This window comes from Talpa europaea (genome assembly GCF_964194135.1).
Source record: "Talpa europaea genome assembly, chromosome: 9".
Classification (NCBI taxonomy): domain Eukaryota; kingdom Metazoa; phylum Chordata; class Mammalia; order Eulipotyphla; family Talpidae; genus Talpa; species Talpa europaea.
Genome location: NC_140076.1, coordinates 115,858,883 through 115,883,730, shown reverse-complemented (window position 1 = coordinate 115,883,730; position 24,848 = coordinate 115,858,883). Strand labels below are relative to the sequence as shown.

The 24,848-nt window shown below is 58.5% G+C and overlaps 1 protein-coding gene across 1 annotated transcript; it reads right to left on the bottom strand.

The window, feature by feature from the left end:
• Positions 1-6: 6 nt before the first annotated feature.
• Positions 7-24,728, bottom strand: GEMIN5 (gem nuclear organelle associated protein 5; the record flags this gene model as incomplete). The annotated part of the gene is made up of 28 exons (XM_084242494.1): positions 7-292; positions 782-875; positions 1,667-2,531; positions 2,844-3,006; positions 3,776-4,030; positions 5,146-5,356; positions 5,672-5,791; positions 8,220-8,367; positions 9,066-9,203; positions 9,534-9,629; positions 9,777-9,899; positions 10,053-10,166; positions 10,973-11,200; positions 11,739-11,910; positions 12,677-12,816; positions 14,065-14,246; positions 14,715-14,788; positions 15,697-15,833; positions 16,317-16,399; positions 17,024-17,109; positions 17,559-17,771; positions 18,290-18,455; positions 19,449-19,581; positions 20,232-20,351; positions 20,525-20,676; positions 22,653-22,834; positions 23,757-23,917; positions 24,563-24,728. 28 exons carry the CDS (start codon positions 24,726-24,728, stop codon positions 125-127), a joined length of 4,890 nt encoding a protein of 1,629 aa, XP_084098620.1. The 3' UTR covers positions 7-124.
• Between the last annotated feature and the right edge of the window lie 120 nt (positions 24,729-24,848).

Sequence of the window (24,848 nt, the reverse complement as noted above, 5' to 3'; positions counted from 1 at the left end):
GGGCCCACAGCCCCGAGTCCGGGCGGAGCTGTGCCGTCTGGGCCAGCGTGAGGTCACTGGTGAGGCGGGTGGCAGAGGCCAAGAGTCCAAAGTTCGGACCAGCTGCTTCTGGAGGGCCGGCAGCTCAGGTGCAGAAGGCCTGGCAGTGCCGCCTGTGCGCCCTGGAGCGGCCGTACTCCTGGAGGAGCTCGCGAGCCCGCCGCTGCACATCCTGGGGCACGGCGCCGGGGCACTGGGCCTCCACATGGAGCAGGACCAAGCAGCACTCGAGCACGTCCGGGAAGGGCCAGGTCTGGGGGGAGACACAGAGGATGTCGGCATTTACAGGAGCCACAGGCCCCAGAGGGCCCCACGCCCGCCCATCCCGAGAGGTGCCGGCTCCTCTTGGGAGGTGAGACTCCGGCGTCCGCCGGGGCGGCCCCCTCGAAGGACACCACCTTCCTGAATGCTCCAGTTAGTGAAAGACGAGATTTTCTTGTCACTTTGAGAACAAACATACCTTTCCATATGGAGGCAGTGATTGGAATCTGACCTCTTACTTGTTACGGAACGGGCTGGTCTAGCAAGACTGAGGCACTGAAATGACCTCTTGTCAATCCTGCTCTCACACAAGGTTTTAGCCAACCAAAGGCAGCACCCGGGATCCTACAACTTCAAGCCTGTCCAAATGCACAGACTTCAGAAACTGAAGAGCGAAGCCGCCGGCGGCCTTGAAGTTTCGCGGCAACATCTGGTAACACGTGTAAACACTGTGCCCCCACACGCGCAGCTAGAAACCTACCTTGACACGCTCCGGACACTCAGCTATTCTGGCATTCGCCTCCGTAAGCCGTTTAGTTAGTTCAGGCAGAGAAACCGGCTCATTTTCTTCTTCACTGGTAATAGCATAAAGACAGCAGAGTCACCTGTCTCACGGTGGCTAACTTTCCCCTCTCCCTATGAACGAAAGCCCCTTTGGCACCCGGCCCTTCATCCCCCATTTTAAAATACAGAGGTCAAGAGATGCCAACAGGAATGTGATGTGACATCAAATTGCCAGAACACGCTTTCAGCCTCAGCGCTGAGGCCCTGGCCTCGGACACAGCACGTGCAGGGCCTGCAGGGAGCTGGCTTCGTTGGGGGAGGCGGGGGGTGGCCGGGGGATGCTGACTCTGATCCCAACGGGTGCATTTTTTGAGCAACGTTCTTCATTAAGAACGTTTAATGTCAGTAACGACAGCCCAAGCCCCTGGCTGCGAGGCCCATCGTGACCCTGAATCGCCCCAAATGCCTGCAGCCGGTGTCCCGTGGCAAGGGCCAGCCCCCGCAGTGACGCGACGGCCCCCTCAGGGACATGACCGCCATGCCAGCCCTCTGGCCCCATGGGGTTCCCTCAGCTCGGTGGGCAGTGCGTTCTGTGAGTGCTCAGACCATCGAAAGCAAGTCATTAACAGCGTAGTAACTCAGCTCGACGCTTCACACGATTGATTTTGGGGGTGAACTTTCTTGTTGCATAGAGGCGGAGCTTTGCTGTGCCGGGTGATGAGTGACACACGCTTTCATTTAATTCGCAAAACCACCACCTACAGATGAGGAACTGAAGCTCAGACGGTGGCTGGGCCCCCTACCTGCAGGGTCCGGACCTGACGGGGCGACCCAACCCCTCCATCAGCTCCAGCTGACTTACCACCGGCTCTGAGCATTGAGGGAGGGCAGTTCTGCTTCTGGTTCCGGTTCTTCCTCAATGGACCCATTCACCGTGGATTTACAGAGCTGACTCTTCTGGTGCCGGCGGATCATTTCTGCCAAGGTCTCCTGGACTTCGGCCACAGTCCTCTGGGAAGCCTGGAGACTGGCATGTTCGTCTGAAAGAAGCCCCCAGCAAGCAGCAGGCAGGTGTGCCCCTTCCTGGGCAAGGTGCTCCTCTTCCTGGACAGGGTGCTCCCCTTCCTGGGCGGGGTGCGCCCCTTCCTGGGCGAGGTACTCCCCTTCATGGGCGGGGCACGCCCCTTCCTGGGCGAGATGCTCCCCTTCATGGGTGGGGTGCTCCCCTTCCTCAGTGAGATGCTCCTCTTCCTGGGCGGGGTGCTCCCCTTCCTGGGTGGGGTGCTCCCCTTCCTGGGCAAGGCACTCCCCTTCCTGGGCAAGGTGCTCCCCTTCCTCAGTGAGATGCTCCTCTTTCTGGGCGGGGTGCTCCCCTTCCTGGGCAAGGAACTCCCCTTCATGGGTGGGGTGCTCCCCTTCCTCAGTGAGACGCTTCACTTCCTGGGCGGGATGCCCCCCTTCCCAGGCGGGGTGCGCACTGGGCTCTGGCTGAGCAGCAGTGGACGCAGCTTGCTGGGGGCCAGCACTGTCCGGCTGTGGACTCTGCTCAGCAGGGGCTGTCCTTCCGTGGGCAGCCCTGGCCCAGACCCCGGCTGCCGGGCAGGTTCTGGAGAGAGACCACCAGAACTCATACAGACGTCCGTAAGCGAAGAAGGCCTCCAGACTCCTGAGAGCCGCTGTGGCAGGGGCCTGCTGCTCACCCAGTTTGTCCCTCAAGGGGTCACAGCCTAGTGGGAGAAAAGGACTTCCCGTGAACACACGGCAGCTGCCAGAGCGTGGCTTCCCGCCTGCAAGCTCTGAAGGCCAGCCAGGAGCCAGAGGGGCTCCGACCGTGCTCTGGGCACCCCAGGGGGTGAGAGCCCACAGCGATGCTGAAAAGCACGAGGACCCTTCAGTGACGCTGCTGCTGCCGGAGGCCCGTGCACCCGCCTGACGGCCAGCACCTGGCCGAGCCCTCAGACTTGCAAGTCCCCCCGCCATCCCCACAAAGTGGCACCATGGGCCAGTCTCGCTTGGGGCCCCGCGGGGCAGCCACTCACCCTCAGGAAGAAAGGCGGCGAGCACCTCCTGCATGACGGTGAAGCTGCCCGCATCGTAGCTGCGCACCACGGCCCGCAGCAGGGCCTCCACCGCCGCGGCCCAGCAGGCCTCCTGCTGGCTCAGCACCGCCAGCGTCAGGTCATGGCAGACGTGGAGCAGGAACTGGAGGGCGGGCCAGAGTCTGTCAGCGCCCCACGGCTTGCACCCGACACCCAGCTGCCCCACAGGCCCACCGCCCCGCCGCCAGCGCTAAAGCTGCCCGTGCCAAGGCCCTGGCACCGGCGTCCGTCCTGAGCAAAAGCGTCTCCAGAATTCGAAGCGCAGCTGAAAGTGAGCGACGATCCAGGGCACGGAGACTTCCCGCCCACTCACCCGGGCTCCTGCCCCTGCCCCCGCCCCACCCCTCAGGACGAGCTCTCCGTTGCTGGGTGCGTGCCCCCTGCCCCCCGTTGCACAGCTAGGTGTCCCCACTCTGGCCATGGAGAGCTGAGCCCCTGGATGTCCACACACAAGTCTGTGGCCAGCACAGCCCTGCCTCAGGGACGCCTCTGGGCTGGCTCGCTGCTCTGCAGTGCCCGGCAGTGGGAGAGGTCTGCTTTCTCCAAAATAATGTTCCCTTGTTTTCAAAAGAAAAAGTCACCGGTCCCTGGGCGGCTCGGGGGAGCAGGCAGGGCAGCCCCGACTCGTGGGCTGGCTCAGGTGCTGCCCTGGGAGCAGGGTGGGCCATGGGGCCCTCACCTGGATGGCTGATTTCACCGAGAACCAGAGAACATGCGAGAGCAAACCCTGAACCACCCCTCAAGGAAAACAGGAAGATGTGAGAGCTGACGACCCCGTGGGGGGAACCAACGCCCTCTCCGTGGCCCCCGTTCTGTCCTGAGGGGCCTCTCCAGGCCACCTGGGCCTGCCCGGCTCGGCCATGGTGCGGTACCTGTTTGGAGGCGGTGTTGGTGGTCGCGCTCGGGTACTTGACGCTGCGCAGCTGCTGAGACGCTGTCCGCCGCCGCTCGGGGGTGTCCAGGCCCAGGGCGTCCGTCCACACGGCCGTCACCCACTCCACGAAGGGGCCGTCAGGGCCCGCAGCCCAGGCGTTGTGGGAGCCGCAGGGGCCCCTGCTGTCAGGGGGCTGCCTCTCCTCCAGGCGCTGAGACAGAAGCTCGAGGAGGCAGAACACCAGTCTCTGGCCCTGGGGCGGGGCAGAGGGGGAACCGTGATGCCGGGCAAGCACAGCTCCTCCCCATGGGGCCCACGACCCGTGAGGAGAGGCGTGGCCTAACGACGCCTCTCCAGGAGCCTTTGGGGGAGGCCTACCCAGAGCCTGTGGTGCTGGCGACCATTTTCATACTGGAACCCCGGGCCAGACCCCCAGGACAGAGGCCTGGTGTGGGAAAAATGGGCAGCTTCCCTCACCCCGACTTCAAGAGAAAGGGGTGGGGGTGCTGGGGTGGCAGCCGTGCGGCTGTGAGGCCGGGGTGGGAAGGGCATGGCTCAGGGGCTGCGGGAGAGCAGGGCGCGGGCCTGGGAGGTCTCCTAGCCGGGCTCGTGGCGCCGGCGCCCTGCGGCAGCCCGGGGAACACCTGGGTGCGGCTCGGGAGGTCTCGGCCACACCACGGCGGTCCTCGCCAGGACGTGCAGGGGGAACTTTCGGGTGTTCTCGCTTTGGTAAAAATGCTATTTAAGAGAAAATGAAATGCCAAATAATGATTCTGGAAATCTTTTTTTTTTGATTGTGGGCAAGTTAACATCTCTCCAGACTGGGTCGTTTTCTACATGAACAGACTCTGGCCTCCACTTCTCTCTGGCGGTTCCAAGGGTGGAACCTTCTTCCGTCCAGCCAAGCAGTGTCTTTGGACCCACTTACTCTGAGAAGGAAACAGGAGCCTGAACTCTCTGCTTAGCGTCTGACCCACAAAGTTGTCCAAAATGGACCCGTCTCTGGGCCCAGACAGAGCGTGGACACCCTGAGAGCTGTTTCTGTCAATGTGCCAGGAAGGCGGCAGCTACGTTGCTCATTTTTAACCAGCTGGGAAGGAATGAGCACCGAACGGAGAGCACGGAGACTCCTCACGCCCCCAGCACCTGGTTTCCGTGCCCCCGCCCCGGGCTGTTGATGGTGACGAAGATGCACCGGCCCCACCAGGGAGGCAGAGGCCCCTGGAAGGCCTTGCGCATCGGCATGGCCGGGCCTGGCCGTCGGGCCTAAGGTGATTGTAGGTTGGCACAGCTTGGATTGTGGGCCCAGCTGTCCCTTGGCACCTGACTGGCCGCCCGCCACGTGACTGCTGAGACAACCACACCCACCTCCAGGCTGGCATGGAGCCGCAGCGCGTCCTGGGCCCCCACCCAGTTTCTGGTCGGGAGCAGCTCCTGGGCACAGCGGAGAGCCAGGGAGGCGGAGAGCTCGTCCTCGCCTGCGATGGAAGCCAGCTCCGCAGCCGTTCTGAGGGACGCTGCGTCCCCCTTTTTGGCCAAAACTTTGGCTGCGTCATATGCGGAAGTGGCCCCTAAGTAGCTGTGATTTAAAAGAAAGCCCGAATGAGGAGTCAGAAACAGGCTCCGTGCCCGCCCCCAGGACAGACCCTCCGCGCCTGTGGGCCTGTGGGCCAGCCGGGCCGAGGGAAAGGGCCCCGCCTCGCTGAACCGAATCCACCAGGAGGGTTCATGTCCCCGCTTGGCCTGTTTCATGGCCCAACATATACAAACATCAGGGGGGCCCTGGTGAGCTGAGTCAAACGCACGGGCCCTTCCCAGGCCCCTCCCCGCACTGCTAACACTGCTTTGCCCCGGTCCTGCTCTCCCTGCCCGGTGGCTCCTGCCCTGGGCTCACCACTTGGCGGCCACAGCATAGTGGCCATCTTTCTCCAGGACGGCTCCCCAGCTGAGGTACAGGTCCTTCAGGATCGGGTCCTCGGGGCGTAGCCGGGCCTTGGCAACAGCGATAGCCTCCCTAGAGGCAAGCACAGGCAGTAGGCCGTGGGAGTCGGCTCCTGGGCCAGAGCCCCAGGCGGGGCGCCCCCACATGGAAGACGTGCAGCTACGCAAGTACTGTCAGCTGTTCCATCAAGATCCCGCAAGGCTCGGACGGAACACAAAGGCCAAGCAGGAGAGGACTTAGCTGGACAGAGCACAGCAGGGGGTGTGTGCGAACTATGCCCAGAGCTCACGCGGGGCCTGGACACCTTGAATTGTTTTGTTGTATGTTGGAGGCGGCCACCCTGCGTAGTAAGCAGAAGGGCCTTGACCCGAGTCTCTAAGGCATGTGAAAACACATGTGTCTCGGAGGAAAACCTCTGAGTGACAGGACTTGGTGTTAAGAGCCTGGAAAGTGACCTGCGTGGAGTCGGGCTTCTACATCTCCACAGCCTGAGAATAATAAAATGGAGAGACCCTGCGCAGTAAGCAGAAGGGCCTTGACCTGAGTCCCTAAGGCATGTGAAAACACATGTGTCTTGGAGGAAAACCTCTGGGTGACAGGACTTGGTGTTGAAAGCCTGGAAGTGAACTGTGTACATCTCCACAGATTGACAACAACAAAATAATGAGCGAACTTCCCAGGCTCAGGCTAGGAGGCGATAAGATTATGTGTGTGAGAACTAACCGCCTGGTATCCTACTGTCTGAAGTAAATAGATAATAGTAAGAAAACAGACTAATCATTCATACGTGTTATCATTATGTGGTATGCTTTGATGTTACACCTGCTACAATTAAAATAGTATATAATAAGCACTAAGACAATAAAGATTTGCTGCATGCTGGACATGACAGTCCCCCATGTCTGATTTCCTTCACCGTCGCGGGTCAGGACTCACTAGAAGTCCACAGTTGTACGCACACAGGACAGACTAGAGACACCAGGAGACAGGAGGACGAGGATCTCCCTAAACCTGGCCTGAGAAAGCTCATAAACTGCCAGAGAATGCTGAACTTCTCTTATGCATCTACATAAGAGAATGGAAAGCACTGGAAATAATATTTGGGCAAATATGAAAAACAGTTTCAAAATTATGGAAGTTTTTAAAAAGATGACTGTTTCAAACAAGAATCCTAATAACGCAATGCGGGTTACCAGGTGAGATGCAGAACTACAGCAGTGGGAAGGGGAGGAGCGGGGACAGGAGTGGGGTTTACATGCAAGGCGTGGAGAGCACCACCCAGCAGTAAATTGTGACAGATTCAAAAGGCTCAACAAAAACCCTAAAGAAACCATCAAAAAAAGAATGAACAGGGCCTCCCCGGTGGCTCAGTGGTTGAGCACTGGGCTGTGAAGCTGCCTGCAGCCTCTGCAGGGCCAGTTATATCCCCGCCGGCCAGGGAGCAACCCACATGGTGAGCAGACCTCTCCTGTCTCGCCCGCTGCTCCCCTCAGCAGTGTAATTCATCAGTCTGCCTGTTCTGTTCCCCACTCTGTCTCTGGTGAATCCTCTCACCCTCCCGCACATCTGGCCTATGCCCCGGTTCTTGCATAAATAAAAAATAAATCTGGGGGAAAAAAAAAAAGGCAGATAAAATAAATAACTGCATAAAGACAGACCCAACCGCGTGCTGGTGTCAACAGATTCCCGCCTTTTCTGCTCCTGAGCACTGAGGCGCACAGTGCAGCTGGAGGGCAGTAACCTGGATGGGAAGGAGCCACAGGAACCCCAGGACAGCAGTTACATTTAGAGAAGGGATGAGCAGGGGGGCGGGGAAAGGAGGGTTGGGGTCAAAATAAGGGGGTTGCAATTGTATGGGGAATATAAAAATAAAATTAAAAAAAAATTAAAAAATAGAGAAGGGATGAGCACAGAAATGGGGAAAGGCACAACTAAATCTGGAATGTTCTGTGTGTGAAAAATAAACCAGGGCACAGAGAGCCATTGGGCTCACTGGCCGAGTCTCTCCTTTTACAGGCCAGTGAGATTAAAATCTACCCTCTTGCCATTTGTCTTGTCATCTGTCCCTGTCTTCTTCCTTTTATCCTGTGTCCTTTCAGACCAACGGCTGTTTTTTCAACTACACTCCGACTCTGTAGCTACTTTGTTCATTCTTTTTTGATGGCTACTTTAGGGTTTATGATGAGCCTTTTGAATTTGCCACAGCCAGCTGACATCCTTCTGTGCGATTCATTCAGCTGTTCTTTCATTTTAAGCTCTTTTTTCCATTTGTGTTACTTCCACATAAATAAGTTAAAGAGCATGGCACATACAGATGAAAGGCCCCGTCTGCTGATACGGGAACATTTGTTCCTCGTTACAGGTGGGGCACTGATGGTTGTTCAGCTGGTGTGCGTTTCCGTGCATCTGAGGATGCTTAAGCGGCATAAAGGTCTGACTGGCGATCGGATCACTTTCCATAGGAGGTGCAGCTGCGGGTTGGTGACAGCGCCACACTGACCTGTAGAAGTGGTTGGACTTGAGCAGGTCCACAGCTTCGTACACCTTGTGGATAGAGAGCAGGTGAGCAGCAGCCTTGACATACTGGTCCTGAAAGCACAGCTGCTTGGCAAATGCTTCCACAGCCCACAGCCACACGTGGTACCCAGCTGGGACAAAAATAAAAGGAAAACGGTGGTGCAGTCAGCAGGGGTGGAGGGCGGGGGGGGGCAGGGGATAAGAGCTACATCTAGGTTGGAAAATGTCTTGTTTTACGTCACTGCACTCGGTGGAACATTCGGATTCTGGCTCAGCCATCGTTATAGGAAGTGTTGTGTTTCATCTACCTGTCCTAGACCCACATTTTGCAACATAAATGTTCGGTTATGAACAAATTCAAAAGACCCACGAGCGTGTGGGAGTCAGGACAGTGGTTGCTCTTGGGGGCGGGAGGCAATGAAGCCGTGTGTGGCGTGGGGAATGGTGTGTCTGCTGAGGGTGCTGGCTTCGGGGGTTGTCAGCCTGACAGCACCACCGAGCCCTGCTGTGGTCCACATCTGGAGCTTCCTCATTTCCTACCCTGGGTAGCGTCACTCTTCCTGGATGCATGGCGATGCCTCCTGCAGGTGGACAGACCGCACCAGCCTCTACTGAAGGACACGAGGTCCTTGGGGCTTCTGCCTCTGCAACTTTGGTGGCAGGGACCGTCTGCGTCTGTCCTCGCACACCTGGGCCGCCAGACGCCTAGCCTGCACTGCCAAGTCAGGGTTCGTGCCTGTGGTCTGCCAGTTTATTAGACACCCAGCTGTCCTGCAGGACATTTTAGTGGCCCCCCATGGAGATGTAGGCTTCGGCTGAAAGGACGTACCGACGGGCGCCATGGCCACGAGGTTGTCCGTCAGCTCCCCACGCTCGGCGGCGGATTGCAGCACGCCCTTCAGATCTCCCTTCCAAAGCATGAGCTGGTGGAACAATTCGGGGTGGCCGTTCTCCAGGTGGCTTTTTCCTGTGTGGAGCAGAGACAGTGTTTGGAGATGTTTCAGACACAGCTGCCTGCATGGACTTCTGGAAGAGGAAAGGCGGGAAGAAAGAAAAGGAACCCCAGGTTGCAGGGCAGGTGCCAACAGGCACCCTCTCCCAGAGCACAGACAGCCTGAAGCCACTCGCTTGTCACCCTCTTGCTTTCACCTGCACCCAGCAGTGCTGGGTCCTCTGACAGAGGCTGGGGTGCATATGGATGTGCCGGCAGGGGGGCGCAAAGCCGCGCTGGCTGACAAGTGAAAGGACACAAAGCCCCAGGCGGCAGCCCATGCGGCACGCGGTCACCGGGCCTCACCTTCCACGTCGATCATCCTGTACAGCGCGGCCCGGTCTGTGAAGAGCCCCAGGTGGAACCTCTCCTCAAGGTCGGCCGACACACCCTCATTTCGCTCTGCCAGGTACAAACAAAAAGTCAGGTGAAGTGATTACAGAGGTTACTGTTTTATGTCCCCATTTCAGACACCCGGAAACTGAGCGGGGCTGTGCCCCTCCCTGGCACAGCCTGCAAGCAGGCCGCAGGGGGCTGCGGAAGGGGTACCTCTGGCGTGCTTGGCGGTGGCCAAGACCAGGCAGTCCTGGTGAAGCTCCTCTTTGGGCCTGTGGTCCAGGCTGGTGCTCAGGGGCAGCGTGGAGCGAGCCTTCCGCTTCTTGAGTAAGGCTTCTGGAACACAGCAGAGTGCCGGCTGAGAACAGAAGCCAGCCACACGACCACGTACACCCAGCGTGTCCATCAGGCCCAGCCCCAAGCACCGTGGCCCTGGTGGTGCCTGTGTCCCGAGGACGCCCTGACGGGACGCGAACACGCGATGCCGACCTGGCTTCTCTTTAGGGCCCTCCTTTCTCAGCGAGGCGGCTTTGCTGTTCAGGGAGGCGCTCGGTTTGTCCAGGCCCGAGGCCACAGGAGCACAGGCACCCGGCGCCCGAGACACTGTCACGGGAGAAAGAAAAGTGGGTGAAGACAGCCTGGAGCCCATCTCCCGATGGAGGAGCAGTACAGGGCCTGGTGCAGTGTGACCCACTGCTGAGCACGGGGAACCCTGGGAAGGAAGCGCGATGATCCCCCACCCCCGCCTCATGTCTGTGCTCCAGGAATCTGGAAATTTCATTCTTAGAACCTGACTGAGTGACTGAAGGGGAACTCACAAGTGTCTGGCCACCCCCACTTTATACCCCGGGGCCCTGGAGCTCCCAACTGGCTCAGGTGACAAAGGACGTCACCCACCGGGGGGCAATGTACTACTGCCCCTTCAGTCGCACAAACCAGGAACAACTTTACTGACAGGAAACATTCAGGGCGGGTGAAGGGAACGCACGATCTCGAGCTCACACGCCATGAACTTGAGCACAGCTGCTGACGTACAAGGGTAAAGGATGCTCTGTGCAGCCATTTTGTGGTGAAAAAGTAGAACTATATCCACTGGACCTCTGGCTCTCTACCTACCCAGACCTGGGCGGGCAGCCCTATGGGATGAGAGGGTCTGGACCACACATTTCTGCCACTTTCATCCTGCCACGCCCAGCAAACGACTGTTCTAGAATCAATGGTTCGAGCTTCTCTTCCACCCCGGCCGTCCACTGGACCCCCTGCACACACAGGTGATCAGAGGCTTAAGAAGCCTTTTGCAACACGAGCACAATTCTGTGAGGCCCAGAGGCCCACCTCGGCCGGGCGCTAGGACAGTGGGGTGAGAGGCGGAGACGTCGCAAGCTGACTCGCGGGCCGCGGCCACTCACCCACAGAGGCTGTGCTGCAGGGGGACTCTGGCCGCGGGACCTCCTCCTCGGCCTCCGGGTCGGACACGCCGTTCTCCAGGGGTGCCGCGCCCTCCCGCGGGCCCTCGTCCTCCAGCCCGTCCGGGAAGTCCTGCTTGCCCGGCCCCCTCAGCGGCGGCTTCTTCTTCTTCTTGGCCTTCGGCTTAGGTTGAGAGAGCCTTTTTTTCTCCAATTCAATACTTTTCTTGCCTACGGGAGTTGCAGAGCACATGCCGTGAGACAGCCTAGGCGGTGCCGGCCCACACCTCCCATCTGGTGAGCAGTGTTTCTAGCCCCTTCCTTCCAAAAAGGTCCGAATCATAGCCCCAAAGTGGCCAGGACCAGAGCAAGCCCTTTCGGGACCTCTTTGAATCATAAACCCGAGCCCTGACTGCTCGTGAGTCTTCCTACGTGCCGGACACCCCAAGGGGACCCACTATGTCCCACAAGCCCTCAGGCTTGGCCCCCTTAGGCTGTCCCTCCCCCGCCATGGTGACAGCAGCAGTTGCCCCGCAATTCCCTGTGTCTGGCTGCGCCCGATGTGTGGGACGGGATGAGGACCTGCCCTTTCGGCTGCAAGTTCAGGGACTGAACTTCCGCCCGTCCTGCTGTCTGGCCATATGTCTGGTGTTTGATTGGGGGATCTGCAGACTTCTCCCTGGAAAGCTGTGCCCCCTTAGAGTCCACCACCCCCAGCACCCCAAGGTGGGAGGCAGGCAGGCAGGCGTCACAGGCCAGGCTGACTGACCCTGAGGCGGCCGGGAGTGCTCCTGCGCGGAGGTGAGCCACTTGTGCACACAGAAGTCGTCTGCCCCTGAGTAGATGCAGTCCGGGTCCAGCGGGGACCACGCCACACACAGCAGCCGGCCGCGGTGTCCTCGGAAATTGTACAGCGGCTCTTCCCGGAGAGCATCCCACACCTGAGGCCGGTGGCGCGGGACAGACAATTTCCGGTTAGCCCGTTGCTTGGAGGGTTTAAGAATTAAAAAGTGCCGTCTCAGCACCGCGGGTCCTGCGGGGGCCCCTGGGCCCTCCATGAGAAGAACTGCCCTGTCCTGAGCCGGCGGTGAGGGGTTTCGACAGGACGCCCACAGCACAAGCCCGGACACCTGCACGTGCTGCGCCCAGGCGTGGGCCGCCCTGCCCAGAGCGGAGTCTTCTGTCCCTACGCCCCTGGCTCTCCTGAGTCACTCCACCCTCCACTGCAGACGGCAGCCCTGCGGGGCGTGGGGCTGTGCAGACCAGTCCGGGAACAACAGCGAACACGGGCCCGCAGGGCAGTCAGGCCGCCAAGGGCCGCCTGGCTCTGCCCACCGCAGAGCCCCGCTTGGCGCCTCCCCTTTATGTTTTAGAGCTTGGCGGTTTCTGACTTAACAGTGGAATCTCAGAAGCGGCTTCTGCGACTGACAGCTCCCATTTCTGTGTCAGACGAGGAGCAAGCACTTCCACGTCGACCCATCATCCTGTTAAGTCAGGATGAAGTCTTAAAAAATAAGCGTTTTCTCTTTCATCTAAGCAAAACACCCCCTCTTTGTCTGCCAACGGCCCAGACATGTGGGATGAGACTAAAATGCCTCCTGGAGCCCCAAGATCCCTTTCTGAGTAAAGTGAGAATGAGTGCAGGAAGGGGCAGGCGTGGGGCAGGCTGGAGGCCGGGGAGCGCCCATGGGTGGGGAGCAGCAGGACCTGAGCTGTGCCGTCGTAGGAGGCAGACACCAGCCTTCCATCGTGATGCGGGCTCCACGCCAGACTGGTGATCTTGGCGGTGTGCCCCGAGAGGGTCCGGTAGGGCTCTGTGATGGTCACTGGGGATGCGGGGCTGCTCTCTGAAAGACAAGGGGACGCATCATCTCTACCAAAGTCAAGAGAGGAGGCTGTTAACACGGCAGACAGCGAGAGTTTGCTGCACGCACAATCCTGCTCTCAGCAGACTCCAACATAGTGGCTAACGGGAGCTAGCCAGGGTCCCAGACGTCTGCAAAAACGTGAGCTTCACAATCTTTCTAGAAGCTGCCAAAATGAGACAATGCCTTCTGCACGTGACACCAAGGCGGACGCATCAGCACTCACGTGGCATTCTAGACAAAAACGTGAGCTCAGAAGTCGGACCCATGTCCTTCATAAAGATGGCTCCTCGCACCCCTAACTGCGGCTCATCAAGTTGCAGAAGAGGGTTCAAAGAAGTTGCAGGCCCCTTGAGAACGAGTCATACAATCAAAAGCACCCAGCTTGCAGGCAGGGAGCCGCCCCTTCTAGAACACGGCGGCCGTGCAGTTAGAGGGCGTGGCGTGACGCTAGTCTCTGCCATCACCTGCCGTGGGACTCGAGGAGGCAGCAACATCTCTGGGCCTCGATTTAACCACCAGTTAACCACCAGGAGAACAAGGCCCAAAGGATTTAGACACCATCAAGCATGGGAGCCGGCGTGTCGGGTGGGAAAGACCCAAACCCTGGGAGGGGGTACAGGCAGGCAAGTCTTTTTGGGGAGCAATCAATACAAATATAAATATATATTTTCCTTGTCTCTATCCCTTCACCAAGGAATTCCATTTCTGGAAATTTTACATAAGAAAGGTTCTCATTCAAATTCATAAAGACGTAGCGCAAGGGTGTTCGGTGCATGATCCCTGAAGCACAGCAACTGAACGCTGACAGTACTGACGGAGAATGGCTCGACTACGGCCTGCTCACAGAATGGAATGAACGGGTATCTGTGAACAGCAGGAAGATCCTTAGGTAGCGACAGAGAAAGATAGAAAAGTCTATATTGTAAATGTAGAAGAAAAACACGGCGGAGTGCGCGCGACGCCCCCTGGGCAAGGCTCGGGAGACCTGCCCCCAGGCGGCAACGCCAGGCCCGTGCTAGCCTGGTGGTGGGCACGAGAGCAGGCCGAGAAGGCCCAGGGTCAGCATGCAGCGAACCATAAGGACTCGGAGGAGGCCTCGCCTTCCACAGTCACGTTTCTGTTCTGTCTGAAAGGGTAAGGTAGAGGTGCCACTTTTGAAGGCAAAACAGTAACATTTCTTTTAACACCGAGGAGAAAGGTGATCGGCGCTGGGCGGCGCAGCCCTACCTAGGACAGCCTGCAGGTTGTGCACGTAGATGACAGCGTTGTTGGACCCGGAGGCCAGGAGGCAGCTCAGCTCAGGCCGGCTGCCGTGCCCGTGGTGCCAGCTTAGGGTGTTCACCAGCTTGTGGTGCTGCTGGATGGTGCAGACCAGCTTCAGGTTCGGCACCTGGAATATTTCTATGGACCTGGAGAGAGAAACAGCAAGGTGAGGAGGTGGGGAGTCCGTCAAGGCCAGCGCAAGCAGACACCTCCCTTCCCCGGCGGGCAAAGGTGACCCGCATGGGTGAGTCTGTCGCTGTCCCGGCCTTTCTCGTGCAGAAAACCAGGGCGAGAGGCAGTATTCTCAAAAGCCCACTCAGTGGAGGGTCAGCTCCTATGGGTGCCAGGCGCACGGGGAAGCTACAGAAGAGTGAGCGTGGCGGGCGGAGGGCCCGCGAGCATGTCGGGAGGGTCTATGGAGGTCCCCACTTTAAAAGAAAGTGGGGGAGATTTCAGAGTCCCGGGCAGCAGAGACCTTTGTGGAGCCTAAAGGGCTGAAAGAGAGCAGGCAATGCTCTCCCTGGCGCTGCTCCCGGTCACCCCGCGCACAGAGGGGGAGCCAGAGTATCGAGCACAGCAGGCCCCAGCAATTTTTAAGGCACGCACACACGTACCCGTCTTCGTTGCCGAGAGCCATGGTCTTGCCATCTGCCTTCCAGCTGATCTCCGTGTGCACCGGCAACTTGTACTAGAAGCAAAGCGGACCGACCTTGACTAAAACTCAGTTCTCCACGTGGCTTACAGCCAATGGAAACACGAGGGGGGACTGCCCCGTTTAAAAGTGCGCCCCCGCACAGCAGCTACTCCCCCACACCACGCACAGAACCTCGCCACCCGGCAGGACTCAGAAGCCCATTCCCCACCTGGGGAAAAAGGCCAGTCGGGGTGCACAGCTGGGGGTTCCTCAGAGAAGCCCATTCTTCCATCTCTCCTCCTCGTCCAGCTGCCTCTCCCCAGCCCCTCGTCCAGGCTGCCCCCCCCAACCCACTTCCCCGCCGTCTCCTCATGCATGTGAGAGTCCAGATCCCGATTTGCAGCCCAGGCTGGTTGCTCCCATTCAGCTGCCAGCCCGCCCCTTAGGTCGCCCCTGGATGTCAGGCTCAGACGCACGTCAGGCCGCGAGGGGTCGAGGCAAGCCAGTGAGTCAGTTCACCAGTGACTGCTGCTCTCACAGAGCACGAGATACAGAGGTAACGAGCAGCGACAAAAACACTGGTTTTAACATAAGGAAACCTCAACGTCTGCAGTTTCACTCCGAAAAAGTTCTGGCAGACAGGACTGAGAATGGACTGAGAAAGCAACTGAGACTCAGCGCGGGAGTCCGGGGAAGGGCCTGCGGGAATCACGCGTGATTTTTGCAGCTTTGATATAAATCTGGCCGCCATGTTATCCAGCTGCTTTGCCAACACCAGGAGGCAGCTGGCCTGAGAAAGATGATTTACATCCCAGAGCTGAGAGGATGCCGCAGTCACTGCTGCAACTGAGACAGAATGTTCTGGGTTAAGTCCCTGGCTCTGCTCCAGGGTGAGCCTCCCCAGAATACCGAGTGGCCGCGCAGACAGAGTCGTGGCTGGTGCAGGAGCTGAGTAGACGCACCTTGATGGCGTTGGTGTCCCGGATGAGCCTGTTGATGTCAGAGGCCTCGCCGCCCAGCTTCCAGGGGTTGTGCTGCAGGACGACCCCTTCGCCCCCACAGCTGTACAAGGTGAGGGAAGGTCTGTCACCTTCTCCCCCTGCATGAGGAGACAAGGAGGCCCCGTGAACATCTGCCGAGGGCCGCAGGCCTGAGACGACCCCAGCGCTCTCGGAGTGATGGAGCCACGGTGGAGCCACAGCTGTCTCACGGCCAGCGGCTCAGGGAAGTTCACCTTTTGCTAAACACCCTCACTTAAAAAGACGACTTAGTGACAAGAGAAAGGCTGAGGGGACAGAGGGTCAGGGGCCAGCACCTGAGTCTAAGGCCGCTGCACCGCAGGGGACAGCGGAACCAGATCAAGTTAAAAAGTGCCGGCTGGGTGGCGGACATGGCAGGCGGCAGAGCTCGGTGCGAGCACCCAGCCCAGCAGCGCGCTGGGCAGCTCGGGCGGGTGGTTTGCTCATCCCTGGCCCTGGGTGCTCCAGGAGTCCCCACCAGTCACAGCCTGAGCCCCTAGCACACCCCCACTCTTGTCAGCGTGAACAGCCCAGGACTCTGTCAGAGAAAGGCCCGGACTTACCCAGCGAGGTGGGCGGGACCGGCGGCCCCCAGGCTAGCGTGTACACGGTCTTCTTGTGGTACGTGCTGGAGATCTGCGGGGGCCTGGAGGGGCATGAGAGAGACTGAAGCAAAGCGGCGCAGCGGGAGCAGACCGCCTTTCTCTGAAAGGTCCCTCGACTGACCCACTGACCAGACGACTCAGTTCCAAGTGCACTCTAACCAAATGTTCAAACTAGAATATTCTACAAAACAACTTATTTTTAGTCCTCAAAGTGGACAGGTAACATCGTGGGGGGAGGCTGGGGCGCTGCTCTAGGACAGAGACCACCGCGCCCAGGGACCCACACGAGGGCTGCCGTGGGGCCCGGAGAGCCAGTGACCATGAGGGCCGCGGGGCCCAGCTGACCGCAGCACAGACGCGACCCAATCACAGCCGTGAACCAAGATGGACAGAACGGAATGCTCTGCAGTGAAGGCTTCAACTTTCACAGACGCCTCAAAACTTGTGTAAAAGAATGGTAGAGGAGAAACCAAAGCCAACGGCTGGTTGGCTCCGGTGGCTCCCAAAGGGCAGATGGGCGGCCCCTTGGCGCCTAAGGCTAAGTCTTCACCATTCGGGCACCAGGGTCCTACTGGGAAGCTGCTCCTGGCTGGGCAGGCACCCTGGTGGGGAGTGCAGGGCCCAGGACCCCTCCCCGCCTCAGCTGCGCCGGACCCAGCCCTTACCTGCTGGAGTAGGTGTCGTACAGCCCCACCTTCCCATCATCCGTCCCGAAGGCCAAGCAGCCTTCCTTGGCCGGGTGCCAGCACAGCTGCGGAAACAGTAGGGGGCACGTGAAGGGGGTCCTCGTGGTCAGGGGCTCAGGAGGGCCGGTCTTGCCCCCATGTCTCATCATTTTAAAGGTAACAGATTCTCATGACCGGTGACAGAGAAGCCAAAGTCACCTGCGGCCTCACCATGCCACACACCCATCGCCAAGCTCATATCTTTTCAGACAGAAACCCACCTCTACGGACACAATTAAAAATAATAAAGGTGGGTTCAAACACGTCACTGACGGGTGTGGCCTACCGCCGAGGGGCACACAGGCCCGAGACAGTGTGGGCAGCCGTCCAGACCACAAGCCCGATCCAGAGTGGACTGCGGGTGATGGGCGAGGCCGGCAGGGCCCTCTGCTCTGCGAGTTTCATGCGGGCGCACCCGCCCCTGGCAGCCTACGCTTGCGTGGGCGGGAGCTCCCCAGGGAGGACGCCCCCTTACCGCTGTGACCTTGGACTTGACACCCTGCCAGAAATGTTTCACGTCGTAGTTGTTCTTTATGGAGAGCGTGTTCCAGACGCGGATCATGCCATCCCCCACGCCGACGGCCAAGCAGCCGGTGTCCACCGGCGAGAAGGCCAGGCTGTAGGCGAAGCCCCCGAGGGAAGGCAGCGTCCAGCAGCACTCCAGCGTGGCCATGTCCCAGCACTTGATCTGAAATAGTAACAAAACCAACATTTCAAAGAGGGTGGGCCAAAGGGGGGGCGGGGTAAGAACTGGAAACAAAAACACCTGCCCTGAACCATAGCAGAGCCTCCCCCTTCCCAGACTGGCAGCCCCTGCTCTCGCCGTGCAACAGCTTTGGGTCTCCAGTAAGCATGAAGGGGCCTCGAGACAGCGGCATTCACAGCGGCTCTCTCAAAAAAGCACGCCTGTCACAGCCAGGGAGGAGGCCAACAGAGGGCGCCAGGGAACAAAGCCACTCCAGGGGAGACCCCCCCCCCAGCCAGGAGGCGTCTGCGACCTGAAAGAGACCCCACACCTCTGCCCGACACACCCAGTCTTCACCACAGCCCCCCCAGCTCCAGGATGGTCATGTGCTCACTGCCCCCCAGTTAATGTGAATTCAGAACCCAGAGACGGAGTGTTGGGGTGCACGGGTGAGAATTGCCGAGGGTGTAGGAAAGCCCACCCATCCCACCAGGCCCAGGCCCCACCCACGAGGTGCTTACGTCTCTGTCCATGGAGGTGGAGAGCAGCAGCTGCCTGTCGTCCTCAGTGCGCAAAGGACACAGGTTGAAGACGATCCTGGCATGGTGCTGGCCCTCCGCGGCAGCGCTGAAGAGCGTGTACCTCCGTCGCCAGGACTGCGCCAGGTCCCACAGCAGCAGCTCACCCCTGGGAGGACAAACAAGTGTGAGTTTGAGGTGGCCACAGGCTGGAGCGGCCTGTGCAAGGTCACTTCAAGTCGCTGCAACCTTAAGGAGAGATGGCAGTTCTCAAACACAGTACCTCAGGAAGCACGGTGTCCCGTACACTGCCTGCCTTTTTGACGACGGAGTTATCTTTTACACAGATTTCCCTAACGGTTTTTTTTTTTTTAAGATTTATTTATTTTTATAAAAGAGCTAGGGTACAGGTCAGAGGTGCCGGAGGGTGAGAGGATTCACCAGAAACAGAGCGGGGAGCACAACAGGCAGACTGACGAAATACACTGCTGAGGGGAGCAGCGGGTGAGACAGGAGAGGTCTGCTGCACCATGTGGGATTCTCGCCAACTGGCCGGGATCAAACCTGCGCTGCAAAGGCTGTGGACAACTTCACAGTGCTGCACTCAACCTGCTGCCCCACCGAGGAGGCCCACCCTAACAGTTTTGATTATAAAATGTTCCTTAATTTGTACAGCCCCAAAGATGCTTTAAGATGCGTCTCTTCTTAGGGCAGTAGCAGGAGGGGGGTTTGAGGGTGTTTCTACATGCTGTACCTATACAACCTTGTTTAAAAAGCAGAAACCTGATGTATTAATGTCACTTATCTCTAGTGACAAGAGGCCTGTGCACAGTCAATTTTGCTTAATGGCCACCATCACCCCAAGACAGGAAATGGCTCGGTTGCCCTGCTTTGCGTGTGGCGAGCTGGAGCTCAGAGAAGGGAAGGGTCTTGCCCAGAATCCAGAGCGGACAGGAACAGACTGGTCGGAATTTGGTGCCACCTGCCTCCAAGCCTACCCACCACCACCAGGCTTCACTTGGGGGTCTCCCCTAGCGTCAGTGACTCAACACCCGGAGAATTTTCATTACAACAGCCATCAGGAGCAAGGCCAGTACATTCTCCACCTGCTGTCTGGAAAGTGAGGCTGAAGTGCCCGAGCTGGGGGAGACCCCAGACTTACCCAAAACAGCTGGACACCAGCTGCGTGGGCTGGTCCTTGGGCCAGTGGAGGGTCAGCCAGAGACGCTCTCTCACCGCCGGGTCGACGCCACCGCCTCTTCTCTTCAGGAAGGGCAGTTTCAGAACCATCACCCCTGTGGGTGAAACCAAGGCCGGTGTGCCCTCGGGACTGCAGCCCCTCGGCCCCCAGCCCCCTGCCACAATATAGCATGTGGCACCTGCCTCCATTCACTTGGCAACTGGAGTTCAGACCTCACTTGCTCAGGGCCAGCGCTGGACACTCCCTGGCTGACCCAGGTCAGCAAGCTGTTGCAGGCCGTCCTGGCAACTTAAGCCCATGAAGACTATTGTGTGTCTGGGAACGTGAGTTTCCAACTGGACTCGAGAACCCAGGTAGTAACAAAACCCGAGACTCTTCCCTGCTGGAAGCCGGAGGGGGCTCCTTCGGTGGGCAAGAAATCCGGGAGGGGGCAGGTTTATGAGCCCACAGCTGTGGCGGGAAGCCACTCCCTCAACCTGCTGCTAACCCTCTCGGGGTCAGAGGACCAGTGGGGTGTCTAAAAGAGCAAGACAGGGCCCAACGGATTGAGAGTCAGATCTGAGGTGGGGCCCAGGCACCGCCAACTGACCCTGCTGCACAGCCAGCTGGGAACCCACGGAGCGCGTGGCACAGGAAAACCGGCCACAACTTTCTGGACAGAAAGGAAAGGCTGCTCGGACAGCCGGCACTCTCCCAGCAGTAGGACGCAAGAAGCCCCCACATGGATGGCTGCGGTGCTCTCACCTCGGCCCCGGGAGCAGCTCCAGAGGCGGATGGTCTGGTCTTTGCTGCCCGTGGCCAAGTAGCAGCCCTTCATGCCGGGACCGGGCGCTGGGGCTCTCCCGTTGGGGATTTCCGGGTCTTCTAGGAGAGAGGCAGCAACGTTGTCCTTAATTTGTGTACGTTTAGGAAAGAGAGGGAGCTTGAGAGCGTTCCCCATATGCAGCTGTTACTTTCACAGATCTGATCCATCACACCTGAACCTTCAACTGTAACTCAGGCGAAGGAGCCCCCCGCGTGCTCTGCTTTCTCCCCACCTGGGCCCTCCTCCTGCGGTGCGGGCAGGCAGTCCTCCCCGGGCACGGGGCACCAGGCGATGCAGTGGATCTCGTCATCGTGGCCCCGAAGCCTGTGGATCACTTCTCCTTTCTTGCTGAGGTCGATGAGAACCACGATGCCGTCCTTGTAGCTAAAAACCACGAGTCAGAAACGTTACTGCCGAGTGCGGCCAAGCACGTGCTCTGCCCCAGCCTACCGGGGTGCGGGCAAAGACAGGACATGATCTTGTATTGTCGCTTTTCGTGTTTCCTATGATTTTTACCACCCTCTCTCCCCACTGATGATACCCTGGTTGCTGAGCTCCGCTGTGCGGGGCCTGGCGGAGTCTCGACGGTGGGATGGTTGCGCCTCCCACGGTACGAGACCAGCAGGCCCAGCAATCGCGCTAATGACAGGGACCCGTCCCGCCACACCCGAAACCCGACTTTTCTAACTGCTCACACAACAGAAGTTGCAGATCTTGAGATTCTACATTTGCACGCCCCAAGGTGGTCGTTTTTTAGTTCAGAAGGAACTGAGACTTCTAATAGCTCTTTATAGAACGACCAGCACTGGGCGCGGAAGTTTCTACCACCCAGACTAAGGAAAGTCACTGGCAATGGAGCCAAAATCCTCAGTACGTCCCACTGAGCAGACCTGTCTCTCCTCTGGAGGTGAACTGCTCTGCAAGTGTTTTGTAATATTATTCCTAGCCTCTGTTTCTACTCCTAGATGACAGAGACATATTTTGTATATTTTAAAACTTCATATAAATATCAGGCGGTCTTTTTTGAATCTAATTTCATTGATCTGCTATTTACTAACATGACTGTATAACTTGTGGATACAGCTCACACCTCAACCTGCACACATGATGTAGTCCTGCCCCCAGATGCTGTTAGTGAGTCACCCACACTGACATAAATAGTCATTTACACTACTGTATAGTACTCCACGGCAAGGCCACACCACCCCATTATGCATTTTGAAAGCCTTCCGCTTTTTGATCTTACAAAGCAGCAATACCATTAGCATTCTTGTGCACACCTAAGGCAGCCAGGTTAGAGGCCTAGTAGTAGCACTGCCAGGATGTGAGACACATACATCTCTACTTCACTAGAAAGCGCAGACCGCTTCTCCAAAGTGGTGCTCCTATTCACGTTTCCCCCCTCCTAGACAGCTCTACAGGGAAAAACACCATCACAGCATTATCTCAAAATAAATTTTCCGGCACCCAGACCCCCTACCCTTCCACGAGTCAACCAGATGCCACCCATCAGAACAGAAGCCCGTCCGCTTCAAGCAGACAGCATCCTGCTGCACCAGGTCCTCAGCTTTCCTGACCCATGCGCTGGCCCCCCAGATCCTCGCTGCCCCTCCTGCACACACGCAAATCTTGCCACGACCCTCCCACTTCCGCCTCATCTCCACCAGCACAAAAACACGGCCTTGGTATGTATGCTCCAGGCAGGACTCCCTTGCCCTGTACACACCTCCTCTGGCTTCCCGTCTGTGCATATTTTACGACAAATGTGAAAGCGTGGACCTCACGTGTACCTTTACTACCTCACCCCGCCTGTCTCCTGAATCAGCCCCCACTAGACTGTCCCCCTCATGTGTTATTGAAAGCACTTATGCCCCGTCTTCAAACTGGAGTGAAGGGACATCTTTGGGCGCAAAGTAAATGGAATGGCGAGGGATGGTGCCCACTCCAGCACCTCAACCCTGGGATAGGTGAGGAGGTGGTTTCCCTGCCAGAGCACTCTCCCTGTCAAGAGGGAGCAGCTGGAAGCAGAGAGACAGGGCAAGTCAGCCGACCCTAGGAGCAAACATCACATCCGAGGGCCAGCAGAGGGGACGGGAGAGTGTGAGCTGGTGCGTCTCTGCACGAGGACTACCCGGGGCTGAGAAGTCCTTCCCTGATTCTCTCAAAAGGTCTCTCTCAAAAGGAGGAAAGTATCACAGAAACCACAGACAGAAATAGACAAAGAGGGAGAAACAGTAGGGCCTGGAGGGCACAGGAACAAAGGATGCTACCCTCGGAGGAGAGGGTAGCGCCTGGAGACGATCTAACCTGAGGACTAAAGGGACTGAGGTGCTCCCCAATACGGAGAGCACAGCACTCACCCGATGGCCACCAAGTCGTCATGATGAGGCGAACAAGTAAGACAGAAAATTGTCCTGGGCTCTACAAAGAGGTACTGGCTGTCATTTCTATGAAGCCAGTAACAGAAAACGACTCCTTTTTCATCTCCAGACACTATTAAGTCCTTCACTCGCGGAGACCAGTGCAGCGCTGATATTGTGTGCTTTAAGACAAAACAGGAACATACTTACTTCTCATTTGTAGACGTGGGATGTTTGTTTCTAGCTGGTATGACAGGTGCTTTACCAACTGTTAGAACCTCTTGAGTAGACGACACCAAATTTGAATTTTGGCTACTGGGAATCAAAGAACCATTCAAAACAATGTCTGCCTTTTCTTAGTTTACTGCAGAGTTCGTAAGATTAAGTGGGTCTTTTCCTTCCCTGTTTCTCTCAAAAGGTCTATCAAGTAATCATCTGGTTTAGAAACAATTCCACCCACTCATGTACAGCTCAAGGCTGAAGTCTTTTTCATGTTAAGAAGCTCCGAAGGCCACATTTCTCTGTTGTGAGTACTGGGCACTACCAGCAGCCCACACTTCAAAGGCAGGCTAGGCCTGAATGAATGACTGCTTATGGTTGCATCCCAAGTAAGTTATTTGCAAAAACTGGCAAGAGTGCAGTTTGCTGACCTCTATGGTATATGGATCTCCTGCCAAAGTTTCAGGGCACCTTACCATACAGAACTTCTGATCTAATGAATGAACACTAATCAAAGTTCTCGCCTCTGGGCCTCCCTAGTGGCACAAGGGGTGAGGTCTCAGCACTATGAAGCTGTCAACAGCCACTGCAGCACAAGTTTGCTCCCTGGCCAGGGAGCTGACCCACAGGGCACAGCAGACCCCTCCTGTCTCCCCGCAGCTCCCCTCAGCAGTGTGTTTCAGCAGATCTGCCTGTTCTGTTCCCCACTCTGTGTCTGGTGAATCCTGTCAGTGCCCATACCTCTGGCCTGTACCCCAGTTCTTGTATGCATAAATAAATCTTTTTTTTAAAAAAGTTCTCACCTCTTGCAGAGATTAGCAAAACTGTACTTGAAGCAAAAGAACTCCAAACAAAGGCACCTGAGGGGCCAGTGAGCCACCATACCTGATGGAGGGCATGCTCCGTCACCACTGTTTTCGTCTCTACATCCCAGATTTTCACAGTCCCATCGTCGGAGCTCGTGGCACAGAGGTTGTACTGACCCGGGTGATGAGAAAAAGTGAAGCCAGAGACTCTTTCCGTGTGTCCCACCAACTCTCCTACAACTTCAAGCAAAACTGGCAGGTTAGTTAGGGTGCTACCAAGGAGGACTGGGGGCACAGCCCGTGGGATCCCACCTATCTCCTACGGCAAAAAGCCAGGGACTAACAATCAGAAACTGCGGGCAGGTGTGATCCGCCCCAGGCGGCCTCGGGGGCGTCCCTTTCTGGGTCTTCTCAGCTCTTGGGGCTGGGCTGCCGCCGCCCCTGCCCGTGCCTGGTTCAAAGGCCGAGCAGCGGCTCCAATGGGGACCGCGAGGCGGTTCGCACCAGATGGGCCCGGGCCCGGCGGTGTGCACAGGACGGACGCCCTGCGCGCCGCACCCCAAGCGGGCTCCAAACCCAGCCTGTGGCCCGACCCGCTCATCTAACGGAAAGGGTCGCGCACACCTCAGGCCGGCGCTAGTGCCCGCGGGGGTGCGGGGCCTCCGGGCCGGGCCGGGCCGGGCCGGGGGGTGGGGCGGGGGGGGCGCGGGGCCGGACCCGGAGGCCTCCACCGCGGACCGGCGGCGCCACGTGCGCGCGCGGGAGGCGGGACCGCTGCGCCCGGCCCGGCCTCAGTTTCCCCCCGCCGGGAGGGGCGGCCGGAGACGCCGACCGGCGCGCGGGGGCCGCGGGGAGCGCCGGGCTGGGCCCGACCCGGGGGGTTACCTCGAAATGGGGGCGTCCCCGGGCTCGCGCCCGCGCCCGGGCCCACGCGGACCAGGAAGACGGAGGTGCGCGCGGCGAAGCCGAAGAGGCCCCCGGGCACGGCGTCGCTGCACCGGGCGCAGTACCAGTTCGGGGACGGCGGCAGCGTGCGCGGCTCCGGGGCCATGATCGCGGCCGGCGGCGACCAGACCCGCGCCCGGGCCGTTCGCGCTCCACGCCGGGCCCCGGGGGCGGAGCCGCCCAAGCCCCGCCCCTCCAGCCCTGGCTACGGCGTGCGCCGAGGCCC